This window comes from Solanum tuberosum, unplaced genomic scaffold (assembly GCF_000226075.1).
Source record: "Solanum tuberosum cultivar DM 1-3 516 R44 unplaced genomic scaffold, SolTub_3.0 scf00150, whole genome shotgun sequence".
NCBI classification, from domain to species: domain Eukaryota; kingdom Viridiplantae; phylum Streptophyta; class Magnoliopsida; order Solanales; family Solanaceae; genus Solanum; species Solanum tuberosum.
In genome coordinates this window covers 1,155,933-1,171,445 of record NW_006239073.1, presented here as the reverse complement: position 1 = coordinate 1,171,445, position 15,513 = coordinate 1,155,933, and the positions used below count along the sequence as shown (strand labels likewise).

Sequence of the window (15,513 nt, the reverse complement as noted above, 5' to 3'; positions counted from 1 at the left end):
TATATTGCTTATGCTTTACAAGAAAAAAAGAAAAAGAAATACGTAACATACACAATATTGCATTTCCTTTTGCTGATCGCAAAGAGATTATTACCTTTACCAAATTTATTTTCTTTGATGATCAACCCCGCTATTTTTATTTGTATCGTAAAGAGAGTGTATTTCACATAATATTAATGTCCATGACAAAATTAGAATTTTCATTAAGAAGAATTAAAAACACATGCATGAAAAAACTAAGAGAATTAATAAATAGTACATAAATGGAATATATGATTTTATAGTCCATTAATTACAAATTACTTAATATCTTTGTCCTATAACCCTGAACCCTAAAATGAATACATGAATAAAACGAGTTAATACCTCAGATGGTCACTCAACTATGCACTATTCTCTCAGAAAGTCACTCAACTTTCAATTTTAACTCAAAAGTCACTCAACTATGCACTTCTTTCTCATAAAGTCACTCAGCTTTGAATTTTAACTCAAAAGTCACTCAACTATCCACTCTTTCCTCAAAAAGTCGCTCAATCTATATAATTGTTTTTTTAATTAAAATTTGCTGATATTAATTGTTTATATAACAACCAAAATTTTAAAAAATAAAAAATATCATTTAAATCATTTAGTGATCCACCCACCTAACCCGACCCATTAAAAAATATAATATGACCCATTTTATTTTGCCCTTAATCTTAAATTATTCCCTCTATTTTATGAGCAGTTAAATAACAAGTTCAGCAACTAGAGCATGAATATCTGTAAGGTTTACACAGTTATGGAGATGATCAAATACATTTCTATTAAGATTGCACCAAACAATAAGATTGTAAGTGTGTGTTACACTAATTGTGTCGTACCCTTTTTTTCTTTACTAAGGTAATTAATTGAAGAGGTAAAAAAATACGAAAAATTATAAGTTCAACGGATTATAGACCACCTGCATAATTCAAGTGTGTAGTCGATAATTTCATCATAACTTAGATGTGTTTCTTTGCCTTATTTCTAATTTTTATTTTTCAAAAAGAAATGAAAGACGGGTAAATAATTTATGTTGAGGAGAAAGAGAGGGAATAATTTAGGATTAAGGGTAAAATAAAATTGGTTATATTATATTTTTTAATGGGTCGGGTTAGGTGGGTGGATCACTAAATGGTTTAAATGGTATTTTTTATTTTTTTTAAATTTTGGTTTGTTATATAAACAATTAATATCATCAAATTTTAATTAATAAAACAATTAAATAGATTGAGTGACTTTCTGAGAGAAGAGTGGATAATTGAGTGACTTTTGAGTTAAAATTCAAAGTTGAGTGACTTATTGAGAGAGAAATGCATAGTTTAGTGACTTTTGAGTTAAAATTGAAAGTTGAGTGACTTTTTGAGAGAATAGTGCATAGTTAAGTGACCATCTGAGGTACTAACTCTGAAGAAAACACATTCTAATATTTTGTATGATGATTTTAGGTATAGGAAATCATTTGGTCGATTGTGAATGAGTATTTCTATCAGAAAATGTTGTGTTATTGATGGAGTAGTCATCTTTAAGTTTCAACAAATATAATGTAGTGGAGTATTATATACGAAGGCCACCCACTTAATTTTCCCATCATTACATAATGGTGTTACCTAAATGAACAAATGAAAGTTGGTATAGAGAACATGACTTGAAAATATATTTTAGAAAATAAAAAAACTTGGCCCTTTATTGAAGTGTTATTATAGAGGATGATTGTTAAAAGAGATGCTTGACTCGTATCGAAAAGTTGCATATTATATGATGATTCATGTTACCATACCCTTCATTCATTTTCAAAATATATAATGTGTGTTAAGAATTAAGATTGCACCAACCCCAACAACCGTGGGCGTTTTTGCAGTAAATTAAATTTAAGATGACCAATTCTGCCTACTACTACTACTATGTACAGACACCAAACAGAGTGTAAAGCAAGACAAAACAGAATGTGCGCATTTATGGAACTTACACATCTCACGTCTCTTTCATCCAACTATACGGCACCGCGAGCGCAACTGAATTCATTACTCAACACATCTTAACTCAATCTCAAAAATCAGTCAACATTATTCAAAATCAAATTGATAATAAATGTTGGAAGCTCTGATCGACATCTCTTGCACACTCGTACTAACATAACATGGAGGTCCAACACCAAGAACTAAAATGAGTGATAATGGACCTTGAGCTTAACTCGATTTCAAAAGATGGATGACACACCAAGATGAGACCCAATGTGGGGAATTCTGATGTTTTCCCACTCAAACCACGTATATGTATACGAAAAGATTTTAAATTTTATACATCTAATAAAATATCATTCATTCTGAATCTGCTAGTCTGGTTCCGCCTTTGGACACTCGAGTTGGCTACAACTTGTTTATGAAAGCTGATTTATTGAAACTACGTACACACATCAGTCAAACAAACTTCCATGTGTCATTTACAATATAATACTACTACGTAACAAGGTGAAAAGTTCTACTACTTAATAATGGCTGGCTACAGTAGTGCATATCAAGTGAATTGAGATAAACTATTGAAGGGTAAAAAAGTTCAACAACTAGAATAGTATAAATAGTTCAACACCTAAAAGGTGAAAGGAATTTTGATGTAGGAGACCTGTTATTCACATGGAAATTCTTTGCATCTACAACTATTAGAATCCAGCAATCAAAGAAGCTCATGAAATCTTGAAACTCATCTGTACTGCCAACTTTTCTCTCTACTCTCTTTGCCTCAGAATGTGGATTTCAAATCATTAGCACCTATGACAGGTCAGGAATCCTACCACCAGCCGCCAAGATTTGCTTCTCCAGCTGCAATTTTATAAACAAGCTGCAATTTAGCTGATTTTACAGACTTTGGAAGAAAAAGAAAAATCTTTTCATTAAATAACTATTGATGTATTGGACATAGTCAAAGACAAGGTGCCAAAAGCTTTAACTTATTGGGAAAAATGTAAGACTTCAGGGAATAAAAAGTTTTTAATGAAGTCTAATCATGGAAGAGAATTCAATGTCAGAAACCTGGCTTTAAACAGGTAAAAGGAAGTGACAAGAAAACTTATTTTTTAAAGTAGTTATGAGCAGAAAACATAAAAAATGTCTTGCTAGGAAATTAAGGACTCCAACATTACTTGAGTGGAAAAGGTTAAATCAAATGAGGAGATGCTGAGAGGGCTGTTTCATTATCAAACACCAGCCTCTAGGTATTGCTTGTCAAATACTATGACTATGACCTATAACACATCCTGTCAAACTTTATCGCGAAATAATTTGTGAAAGATCTAAATTGGTTGAGTATCAGAATCCCCACACTTGACTCATTGAAATTTAAGCATCATGTACTAAGTAGCATTTTCTTCAACAGTATGGTACTTAGACTTGGAAATCCCAAGCATTTGTAGAAGAGTACTTACCCTCATCAAGGTTTCAAGTTTGTTCTTCACAAGAAAATATTCATGTTTCACCTGCTGCAGACATTGCACACACCTGCACTAGGAGATAAAATAATGTACAAAGATAAATAAGAGTGGAGTCTCATGGGTACAACTCAAAAATCAAACTTAGATGCACCACACAATAACAAGACAGTATGAAGGCTTGAATCCCAAATTAACCAAGGTTGCAATATGGGGCTCGTTGTTTCTTACTACCATTTTCCGATTAGATATTCCATGTTTGAAAGCAATTAATAAATTAAAGGCTTTAGCTTTTATGTTATCTCATAGAGTTTGAAAGTTCCTATGAGGAAAGTTAATCAAAAAGTAATACCTATTACTATTCTAGATACCCACGCCACAGCTATATGGTCTTACTAGCTGACTTATGTTACTTCCGTATGTATTTACACAACAGTTGATACATGTATTTTCAATAGTTTTTCCAATATACTTTTTCTTTGGCTGAGAATGGCAAGTATAAAAGAACAATAGTTCATCCAATATAATACTATAACACAACTGGAAATGCTAGATTTTCAATTTTTTTTTTTTGGAGAAATACAACAACATACCAGTGTAATCCCACAAGTGGGGTATGGGAAGGATATGATGTATGCATACCTTACTCCTACCTTTACGGGGTAGGGAGGTTGTTTCCGATAAAGACTCGGATCAAAAAAAAAAGTGCAGCAGAGTGTAAGTATATAAGATTGCAAAATAACAGGATACAAAACAAACGAAGCAACAAATAGTAATAAACACTAAGAAATGTTAAAGTATAACTGATATCAAAACTAGCACTAAGGAAGTGCTGTGGTTACATCCATAAAAGAGCAAAAGAAAGGTTACCCCTGGCTGCTATCTACACAAAAGTATATATGAACTGTAACAGCCAACAGGGTTTCATCATCCTCAATTATATCCATTTTACACTAGGAAGAAACTGTAAAAATACAATCAGATTTGACTTTCAAGATTGAGATCTTGTGTCCATCAACACATCTTCTATTCATATCCTTCCAAATACTCCACCATATGCCAGCAGGTATGGTAATCCACGTCATCTTTAAGTGTTAGGGCAGATCTTTTCTAGCTAATTAAGTGAGGTCATTAAAAAAATGAATCCAGATTTTACTAAGAGATGCTTCAATTAAATTGGCCTTTCATGTTCAAACTGTGAAGAAAGAGAAGTCAAAATACTTAGGAAAACAACGCAGACTTAAGCAGATTTGAGGCAGAAAAAAATGTAAATGCTACTTGAAAAGATCTCTGCACAGAGGCAGTTCATACTGGTGTCCTCCTAAGGGGCAACAATAATTTTGTGAAGATTTAGAGACTCACTAGTGAAGCTGGTCTATTATTGTGATCTGATAACTTCAAGCATAAGAGTTGAACAAGAATGGAGTGGCATGTTAGACTCCAATTTATCTTTTTTACTAACCAGAAACATCTGCTCAAATCCCTCTGTTCTTTATTCTGCAGTGACTATATATATAGAACTCCAAGAAGGCGTGATTCATTTTGTTTAGTTACTGGAACTATGTAAATGGTGTCCCAAAAGAGAGCCAAAACACAAAGAGATCAGGATGCTTGAGGTGGGGCCACCAAGACACGACAACATTGGTATTGCAATTCTAATGTAGTAGAAATGTCTGAAAAAGATAAATTGGTAGGTTCTAGACATGTACCTTCGTAAATGAAGAGCCATATTAGTATCAAATAACGTCAGACTTAGAAAATGCCCTATAGACGTATTTTGCGTGCGACCAAGAATATACCACATGATCATAGGTAAATCTTTAATTTTTTATAATCGTGTGTCTAGACCAACTTGTGTGCTCCTCGACTAATTCCACGGGATGTCTGCCACCTGAGACCTTATGTTTCTCAAGTCTAGGGTGGGAAGAAAACACCTAGTGTTTTTGTCTCTACTGGGATTTTAACCGGAGACCTCATGGTTCTTAGCCCACTTCATTGACCAGAAGGACACACCGTTGGATGTTGGCTGTATGTAAATCTAATATCATGTTTCTACGCATTGATACCTATTAACCCCTTTATCACTATGCGCAATACACCAATGAATTAACAAAAACACAATGACATATGATTTACATGGTAAAAAACAAAATTTCCAACAACATTTTTTCTAAATGTCTACAAAGTCAAATCTTTTTATGTAAATCTTCTGAAAACCCAAAACCTTATACAGATAGATAGAGTAAGGCAAAAATTGTAAAAGCATCAAGCTATACCCACCCTTCAATGTTCTTCTCTTCGCAGAAGGTTTTGAAAGCCATACAAGCATTCTTTACTCTTTGTGCACCTATGCTGCAAAATATAACAGAGATTCTGATCAACCAATTAATCGGGATACTACTAACTCCTAAAAGACTTCCATTCAATTACCTAAATTCGAATAGCATAAAAGATAAGTAGGTTAAATCTTTGATCACAATAAATTCACTCAAGATGTATCACTTGTGTACAAAATATCCAAAAAAGTCCAAAAAAGATACAACTTCAAGCATCAATTAAAGTAGTTTAGTCAATGACAAAAACCTAAAAAGGAAAATTGGATACCTGGAACTGCTACCCTTGAACTGATGGACATGGGAATCAACTTGCTTAAAATCTACAACCTGTTGTTGACTACAATTGACCAAAAAAAAAAAAACTAATGATCCAATATTTCAATTTCAGGTAAACAACAAAATAAAGTAAAAAAAGACATTTATTTCTCACAGAGCTGCTGCCAGATTGTTGATAAGTTTTTCTGAATCTTCAAAGAAAAGTGAAACTACTTCAAAAACAAAATCTGGGTTGCTCTCATCTTGCAATTTCTGAAGCTGAAGAAACTGATCATCCAAGAATCTCTTTTGAAAAGGAAAAAAGAAAAAAAGAGTTTTACGAGCAAGCAAAACGAAACTCACATCAGAAAAATCCCCTAATCAGTAAAAAAAAAGAAAGAAAGAAAACCACCTCACGGTACAAAGCTGAAATGAAGTCCATAAACTGTTTCTGCAACTTGGCTACTATTTCCATGATGTGGGATGGGGTTGTCTTCTCCCAACTCAAACTTTATTGCAGATCTACAGATTTCATATACTAATTTTAAATTGCAATAAACAAACAACTTTAATAAGTATGTACCAAATCAATGCTCGGCACAAAAATTATGGTTAATATATTACGAAAATACAAATTAATGAAATTCCATTTTTGTCCTAATAATAACTATGAGTTACTTTAATTCCTTTTTCGCTAGAATCAATCAAATTGAAACTAAAATTGGATAATTAACTTTATTTTATTAGAATAAATATATGGAGTTAAAGACAATAACCTATATTACTTAGTTATTGACCAAAAAAAAAAGTGATTTTTAATTGGGGATATTGTAGCTAATGAATAATGATATAGATATAATATATTTCGTTTGCCTTTGAATACAATGTATCCCACTGTATTTTTGAACTAATCATTATTACATTTAGTAAATTATCGTTATATATGGAAATTTCTCTATAACTTTTGGTCAAATATTAGTGTTGGAAGTAAGTGGGAGATTTTGTAAAGTCATGATTGACTGGAAAAATCATAGTCTATTCAAACAATTTTGGAAATTAGTTAGGAATAATATCCTAGCAAATAATACATAGACTATGAATTCAAACTCGTTTCAATGTTAGGCCAATTTTAATATCATATTGTCATGCTATATGTTTCTCTTCACCATAACATAATATATCGTATTGTTACATACTTATGTTTTTGTACAAGTAGTTGTAAGATTTGCTATGACTTTTTACTAGCATCTAACTATTAATGATGTTTTTGCTTTTGTTCTATTTAATCTAAATTAAGTTTTTATCTTAGTGCATAACATAATTTGCATTAGACTCATTATATCTTTGTAAACTAAAAGGATACAATTGTTTTTCAATTTGTATTGGAGATGAAGAAGTATTTTAAATTAAAATAAAATAACAAAAGTTACTATACTACTTAAAAGATGTATATCTATTCTATTAAAAATGGGTCATCTCCGTCTTGATCAAACAAGATTAATAGTATCAATCAGTCAACACCGAAATTCACTAGATAATATATATGATGATAGTCATAGATCAAATAACTACCGAAATTCTAACCCAGACAGAAAAACATACCATTTACTGTATACCAATATTCTGATTTGCTGCCTGCCATTGGGTACCGATTTACACATCACAGAGGAAAGAAGCTTAATACTCCTATTTATTGTCTAATGATAAGATAGTCACGGGCCTTTCGATCATTATCAAATTAATGATGAGCCATGAATATCTATCTAAAAAGACGATTGACTGTTTTGTGGAAATCATACTAATACGACATGTTAAAACCCTTCAAAATGGGCCTTGATTTTCCTATAATTAAAAACAAAATGACAGCCAAGCTTTGTAGCTAATGAAAACATACTCACCTATCTAAGATTAGATTACCGAACTACCAACAGAATACATACTACGACTCTACAATTCTGGCAAAAATTGGGTCAAAATTCATGTATGCACGCACATATCTGCATCAAAGTCCCTATAAATAACTTATACAAGAGATAATTTATCAAGGGGCAGACATACTCTACCTTGCCTGTGGTAGAATTGGACATACTCAGCATAACTGCACATATAGAGAAAATATAGAGACCAAAAAGCCAGAGCAAATAACCTCAAGTCCATGGACCAACAGGAAATGCAGAATCTGAAGGAGGACTGGCAGACAGTCACCTTTAACAAGAAGAACAGAACAACGTGACATACCACCAAAAGGAGATACCATAAATCGGAGACAAATATCAACTCTCAGAAAATTGGAGATATAAACGTCAAACTTTTTCATGCTACCATATGTAAGTTCTTAGAAACTAAAATCTTAACATATTGTAAGCAAACAAACACATATCAAACCCCAGATTGACGAAACTACTACTACTGATTCTCCAAAACCTCAGAACAAGACCTTGCACAGCGATGATAACACCAGAATGACATCATTATTTTAAAAAACTCTTCTGATCTGTTATCTCTAATGGCGGTGGGCCAAAAGCCTACCCAGACCCTACTAAACCTATCTTGGCCCTTACTGGAACCTCAGAGACCCCTACTCTACATACAATAGAACAAAAAACTGCCTGAAATATTTTAGTATGTAATTCATATATGAACCCTACAATTTTATCTACTAACATAGGGGCTATGTTGCTCAACTCTTCAAAAATGTCCGCAGGTACGTGTCGGATTCTCCAAAAGTAGTGTATTTTTGGATAATCCAACACGGGTGCAACATCAAAAGTGAAGAGTCCACACAACATAGCATAGGGGCCATTCCACTATCAAATCATAAGATAATTGACCCTTCTAATTATAAAACGATTAATAATAATAATTTAAATTCTATAAATGCCAACGTGGAAGAGAAAATCACCTCATCCTCTTCTTACCCAGGTAACCTCATTCATCCCAGTCACAAACAAATAAATATAAACCCTATATTGGTAGGTTAACAATGAATCATAACTAACACAACCTCATATTCCGACACATTCCTTTATTCCATGTGAATGGATTGACCCCCGAAGCAATACCCATTTATGCAACTCAAAAACCAACTCCCCAACCTAAATCCATCCTCTTTAGGCTATACATCGGTATGAACAGCTAACACAAGCACGCATAGTTTCTATTTTACAACAACATGAGGCAATTCATATTATTGGGCGCTATTTCACTGGTACTTTGGCATATAGACCGGTCATGCAGGTCCTGTCCAGTTTGCCATTTGATCCACAAGGATCAGCATCAAATGAATGTGCATTCTCTTTTGGTCAACCAAAGATATACTTTTTATACGGGGCAAGCATATATAGAAAGGAAATAAGCAAAACTTCAAAGCTGCTATCCTATGTTAGAATCGAATGGGAAGGAAAGGGAAGTCAAGTTAGCAGCTAAATCAAAGTAAAGAAGGCTAACAAATTTTCCTTTCTTCACAGCTTTAAGGTCAAATCAAAACCATCACCACAAAAAGTGAATTGAGCAGTAGAGATGTATTTTGCATAAAAAAGAGATGGAAAATAACAAAAATACATGGCGAATAAGTTGAGCCTTTAAGATTACCAAGACTCTAAAGTCTAAACACTGCATCTACTAAGCATATGAACAACTCCAGCTCCATCCATGGACGCACTGCACTCATTTAGTGCTACCTACTAGCTGCACCCTTCTTGTGAGAGTTGGCAAGAAGAGCGGTAGAGGGTATGGTATCAATCATAACTTTGGGGCTGGTAAAGCTGAAATCTGAGGGTTTAACGTCACTGAAGTCGGGATTTTGTTGAAGAAAAGTAGTTACTTCAGTAAAGGATCTGAGTTTCTTCCCTGAAGGAGTGAAATAATAAGCATCCATCTTAGAGTAATCTCTCCTCAGGTACAATTCTCTCTTAAACCCAGATGGGGTTTTAGGCAGATTGGGCTTGTCAATAGCCCAAGTTCGAGAAGAATCGTACTCAATATCTGTAGGGTCATCACAAGAAGCATTGGGTTGGTTGTGGCAGTTAAAGGGTTCTTCAGTAAACCTACTTCTGATTTCCTCAAATTCTTCCTGTGTCGCAATCCTCCTCCATTTCAAGCATTTTTCACATTGTGCTGCCCACACGCTCACTGATGGATTCGTTGCGGACCTCGACGACGACGTCTGTCACAAAATAAAGTACCTCTCTAATCAAAACCTAGAATAGCCATCGGAATCATTCTACAAAGCAGAATTTTTTCTACCAAAAAAAATCAGGCGACATGACATTCCAGATCTCTATTTTTTTTTACTGCAAAAACTACAACTAGCCGTATCTTTTTCTATAAGTAATTTCAAAACAGCAAATCAACAGACAAGTATAAAGATTAATTGTTCATTCGAAAATTTACCTTGGGAGTTTTTGGAGAATCTTTCGCCATTTCTGAGAGCAATCAATCGACGAGCAACTGACTGTGTAACTATCCAAAATGGACACCTGCTTTGGTTTTACTTTTACATAGCATCTGTCGCCCAGACGTATGAAATTTACAGAGTAGGGTCCTTACTAATTTAGGATTGTCTAATTTAATCCCTTTTTTCCAATCCTGCGCTTTGCAAATGATTATTATTGCACTAAATATAGTTGTTCTTGGTCCTTACTAATTTACGATTCTCTAATTTAATCCCTTTTTTCCAATCATGCGCTTTGCAAATGATTATTATTGCACTAAATATAGTTGCTCTTGGTCCTTACTAATTTAGGATTCTCTAATTTAATCCCCTTTTTTTTAATCAATCTTCATACATAGCTTTGCAAATGATTATTATATAGTTGTTGTTTTGGGCTTACTAAAAGTGTCTTGAGATTATTTAATCGAATGTGATTGTTTTGTCAACAATGAATTTCGCCCTATTTTTAAAATTTTATAGCCCTTTTCGCTATAGTAACTATAATATTGATTTTGCACCTATTTTATATTTAACGTTTTGAAATTTTCTCACATTTTTTTCTCTCTCGAATATTTGCCTCGTCAATTATTCTTAATATTCATGCATTGTATAGGACTATAAGTTATATTATAAGTGGTGCACTGAACATCAACTTGATCGTGATAATTTTTTTTTACATACATAAAAATTATAACAACTTTCAATGATTGAGAATTCATGTAACCATAAAAAAAAATTGAAATTGATGGTTTTGACAGCGTCCATTATCAAATTTTATTATCACTGGACGGATGCATTTTTGTGAATCTTGAAAATGACACAGTACTAGCTCTCTCTATCGTCTATCAATGTTTCTTCTTCTTTAAAGTGACGATGAAAAATGATATTAGGAGTTGAATTAATGGGTTAGATTGGTAGGATAAAAAATTAGATGGATAGAAGAATTAAATTAAGAGCAATTTTTTATTGGAAAAAAATATATATACATGTAGGTGCCACATACAATAATAAGAGTGAGGACTTGAAGCTTAACTATTCAACGATAAATATGTATCTAAAATTGGAGCCAAATATATATAAAAAATACAACTAAAGCTAAAAAGAATATATATACATATATAAAACTTTTTTTGTGAGAGTGTAAGGAGTAACCAATGGCGTAGGCACATGTATGCCAGATCCTTCGTCGGAAAAAAATACCGCATATACAAGTAAAATGATACATGAAGTGATTAAATAACATATTTTGGACATTCTTGACATAATAGGTTGTTATAGCCTAGTGGTTTAAGATGTCTTGAATGTGTGTTTAGACATCTTTAATGAGTCAGTGCTCGCGTGTTTAAATCTCATGACTTGGAACAATTTTTTTCCCTTTTTAAAAAGAGCTTTTGTTGTTTAATTTTTGGACCCTCTTCGTGAAATTCCTGGCTCTGCCACTGAGAGTAACAATAAATATAACCTTTTTTCGAGTTGGGTGGTGGGCTTCACCGAACACACGCCACTTACAAACCCTATTAGAGCTGAACTCCAAGCCATGCGAAAGGGCATGGCACTACCAGTAGAGCACAACCTTAGCCTTATAGAAATAAATTTTGGCTCATCTGAAGCTATTAAAATGCTAATCTATGATGATCTGATTGTTGAATGCAGGTTCTTGATGGCAAAGTTAGAAATCACAAAGACGGAGCATGTACGTATTGTTAATAAAATGGAATGACAGATAGGCTTTGAGTGAAGAATGACGTTTTTGACCAACCCACCATTTTAACTACAACACAAATATAGGCATAGAAGAAAGTAAATGCGAATGTACTAGGAACTAACTTTACTAGGGTTAGTAATGAACCACTTTGTATTATCCGGGATCGAAATGTGACACAAATTAGTAATAATGACCTATCATTGTCCGCGGGCGGAGAACCCATTAATCTTTAAGAGTTAATAATTTTGATGGTCACTCAACTATCAACTCTTTTCACAGAAAGTCACTCAACTTTCATTTTTAACTCAAAAGTCACTCAACTATGACTTCTTTGCATAAAAAGTCACTCAACCTATTTTATTATTTTTTTTCACTAAAATTTGTTGATATGGAATTTTTATTTTTAACCAAAATTTTAAAAATAAAAAACATAACCATTTAAACCATCTAGTGACCCACCTCATTTAATCCGACCCGCTAAAAATATGATATTGAACTTTTTATTTTATCATTAATTCCCCAAATCATTCTCTCTTGTCTCATTTTTCTTTTTTTTTACTTTTTAAAAACTTTTTTTAAACTCTAAAAACAAATACAAGCCCTCAAAATGGCCTGTTAAATATACAGACAGCTAAAGTTTTTAAAAAGTTGAAAAAAAAAAAGAAAAAAAAAAGAGAAGAAGAACGCTAGGAGAAAAAAGAGACAATAGAATGATTTGGGGAACTAATGATAAAATAAAAAGTTTAATATCATATTTTTAGCGGATCGGGTTAAATGAGGCAGGTCATTAAATGGATATGTATTTGATTTTTAAAATTTTGGTTAAAAATAAAAATTCCATAGTAGCAAATTTTAGTGAAAAATAATAATAAAATAGGCTGAGTGACTTTCTATGCAAACAAGTCATAATTGAGTGACTTTTGAATTAAAAATGAAAGTTGAGTGACTTTCTGTGAAAAAAGTGTTGAGTGACTTTTGAGTTAAAAATGGAAGTTGAGTGACTTTCTGTGAAAAGAGTTGATACTTGAGTGACCATCAAAGTTATTAACTCTAATCTTTAATATTATAAGTAACCTTTGATTGAAAAAATAAATATAACCCTTTTTCCACTTAAAAAAACACTCCAACTAAAACCTAAATGGGGACATTTCAGTAAAATCAGTTCTCGAATCTCTTATAAACTAGAATGTAAAATTCACCGTTCATCCCTAGTGGATCTTTCTGGACGTTTTCTCGAAACGACGGTACGGTGATGAAAAGTGGAGTTTCCAGTTTTCAGACTGATGGCGCGATAATGATCCGCCATGGCGTCGTCATACTAGTTTCTCTTTTGTGGTTCGCCACAGCCGAAGCTTCTCCTTGCTCAATTAATGGCAAGTCTTCTCATCATTTCTTCTGTATGTGTATGAGAAAATTTGATATGTATTGTTATAAATTTTCACTAACTAGTAGTTTAGTGGATGCAATGCACTGATATTCTGTTCTCACTAATTTAAAATCATGCTTCTGCCTTCAAGTTAGGGAAAATTTCCTATTGGAGGAAATTCTGGGGAGCTTAGAAGCTGATTTGGATTAGTTGATTCTAGAAGAAACAAGTTATTGGTTCCTTTGACTGAAATTCCAATGATTGATTGATAATATGCTGAATTATTTTGAACTGTAAAGAAATTAATTAACGTTTTCATTTTATGAGCAAAATTTTCTATCCTGGTTAGAGTATAGAAGCTGTGATTTTCCTCATTTTCCAGGACTACCAATCGTGAAGAATATTAGCGAGCTTCCACAACACAACTACGGGAGGTCAGGTTTATCTCACACTACAATTGCAGGTTCAGTCTTGCACGGCATGAAAGAGGTGCTATTCTGCTTGCAGTTTCTTAATTTTGACGATATTCGCTGACCTGAATAGAATAGAGATAGAAAGGATTTATATAGCCAGTTCTATCTAATTTGAGATTGAAATGAAGTTGATTGATAGTAAATATTGACTATTTGGTTTTGACTGTTGCAATTTACTTTGGTTTCATCACTGTTGTTTCATGAATAGATAGAGGTGTGGCTTCAAACATTTGCCCCTGGATCTCGCACACCAATCCACAGGCACTCATGTGAAGAAGTTTTTGTCGTCTTGAAGGGTCAAGGCACTCTCTATCTTGCTCCTAGTTCACATTCAAAGTACCCAGGAAACCCACAGGAGTTTCATATATTCCCTAATAGCACCTTTCATATCCCTGTTAATGATGTTCACCAGGTATCATTCTGCCTTGAACTCTTTTTTCTCTATCATACTTGTGCTTAAAATTATTCCTGCAAGATGTTAAATAGAGTTCAATAACTTGATAAAGAAAACTTTGAGCTGATACATTCTTAATGTTGCATCTAGTTTTGTAGATAAAAACACTTACAGGGGTTTCTAACTTTTACTTCTTGAATCATAATCAATCAGTTGACTAATTAATTGTTGAAAGGATTTAAGATTTAAGAATTAAGTCGGTCAATATTTTACCAGGTTTCTAGGATAATCTTTGTCTCCACTTCATAATTTCTTTATGTGTGAGATATGCTCTATCCCCCTCATGGCTAATGTACTTGCTTTTCTTCATCTTTCCATGCTCTTTCTGTTTGTGGTGGATGAATCTGATAATTGGTCTACTTCTCCCAGCCATCTGTCATTGGTAAAAGCCCAAGTAGTTTGCATTAGTCATCCTAGATGCATGCCTTGAGTTAAGACAAAATTGCTAATATAGCGTGTTTAAAGACCTATACCAGTGCTGCTTTTGCAGTCACAAAACCTCAACTGAGCTCATAGGTCAATCGTATTACAACTTTTTAAATTAGGCTTCTTCTCTATGCACGTGTGACCGGAAGTATGCTTTTATTTTTGTAATTACAGGTGTGGAACACTGGTGAACATGAAGATCTACAAGTTTTAGTTGTTATATCTCGTCCTCCAGTGAAAGTGTAAGTAACATGTGTTGAACAATAAACTTCCAGTCCACCATTGCACAGATTATCATATACCATCAGTTTGTCTATGCTTAGTATTTTTTGTTAACCTTCTTACTTTCATATTTTTGTTTCTATACTCTCCCCACGATGAAAAACTCCATATCAGTTTCATCTCCTGATAAGGATCAGTACTTGGACAGTTGGACTTCATAAGAGTTGAATCGGGAGTTGTTCTGATGCAGTTACACTCTGTGTTTCCTATGATTTACCATAAGTTTTTAAACTTTGATGTTTGTTCTTGTCAACATGTATCCCATTGTGTAACCCTTCTTCCAGGAAAACAATAAACAAGAGGGGGGGGGGGGGGGGGGGGAGGGGGGCCATAGCGGCA

The 15,513-nt window shown here is 33.4% G+C and overlaps 3 protein-coding genes across 3 annotated transcripts in view; 1 reads left to right on the top strand and 2 right to left on the bottom strand.

Annotated features, from left to right (window-relative positions):
• Positions 1-2,441: 2,441 nt before the first annotated feature.
• On the bottom strand, positions 2,442-6,638 carry LOC102603297 (histidine-containing phosphotransfer protein 1-like). The gene is made up of 6 exons (XM_006352731.2): positions 6,449-6,638; positions 6,212-6,342; positions 6,050-6,118; positions 5,726-5,797; positions 3,443-3,515; positions 2,442-2,840 (listed from the first exon to the last, which is right to left on the bottom strand). Exons 1-6 carry the CDS (start codon positions 6,509-6,511, stop codon positions 2,790-2,792), a joined length of 459 nt encoding a protein of 152 aa, XP_006352793.1. The 5' UTR covers positions 6,512-6,638; the 3' UTR covers positions 2,442-2,789.
• Positions 6,639-9,469: 2,831 nt separating this feature from the next.
• Positions 9,470-10,595, bottom strand: LOC102602958 (methyl-CpG-binding domain-containing protein 4-like). The gene is made up of 2 exons (XM_006352730.2): positions 10,429-10,595; positions 9,470-10,201 (listed from the first exon to the last, which is right to left on the bottom strand). The coding sequence occupies exons 1-2, from the start codon at positions 10,456-10,458 to the stop codon at positions 9,713-9,715; spliced, it is 519 nt and encodes a 172-aa protein (XP_006352792.1). The 5' UTR covers positions 10,459-10,595; the 3' UTR covers positions 9,470-9,712.
• Positions 10,596-13,357: 2,762 nt separating this feature from the next.
• LOC102602619 (auxin-binding protein T85) overlaps positions 13,358-15,513 on the top strand; it is a 3,379-nt gene continuing 1,223 nt past the window's right edge. Inside the window, exons 1-4 of the mRNA XM_006352729.2 lie at positions 13,358-13,546; positions 13,922-14,028; positions 14,221-14,424; positions 15,067-15,134. Of these exons, the coding sequence (XP_006352791.1) occupies positions 13,426-13,546; positions 13,922-14,028; positions 14,221-14,424; positions 15,067-15,134 (500 nt within the window). The 5' untranslated portion in view covers positions 13,358-13,425. The remainder of the gene's footprint in view (positions 13,547-13,921; positions 14,029-14,220; positions 14,425-15,066; positions 15,135-15,513) is intronic.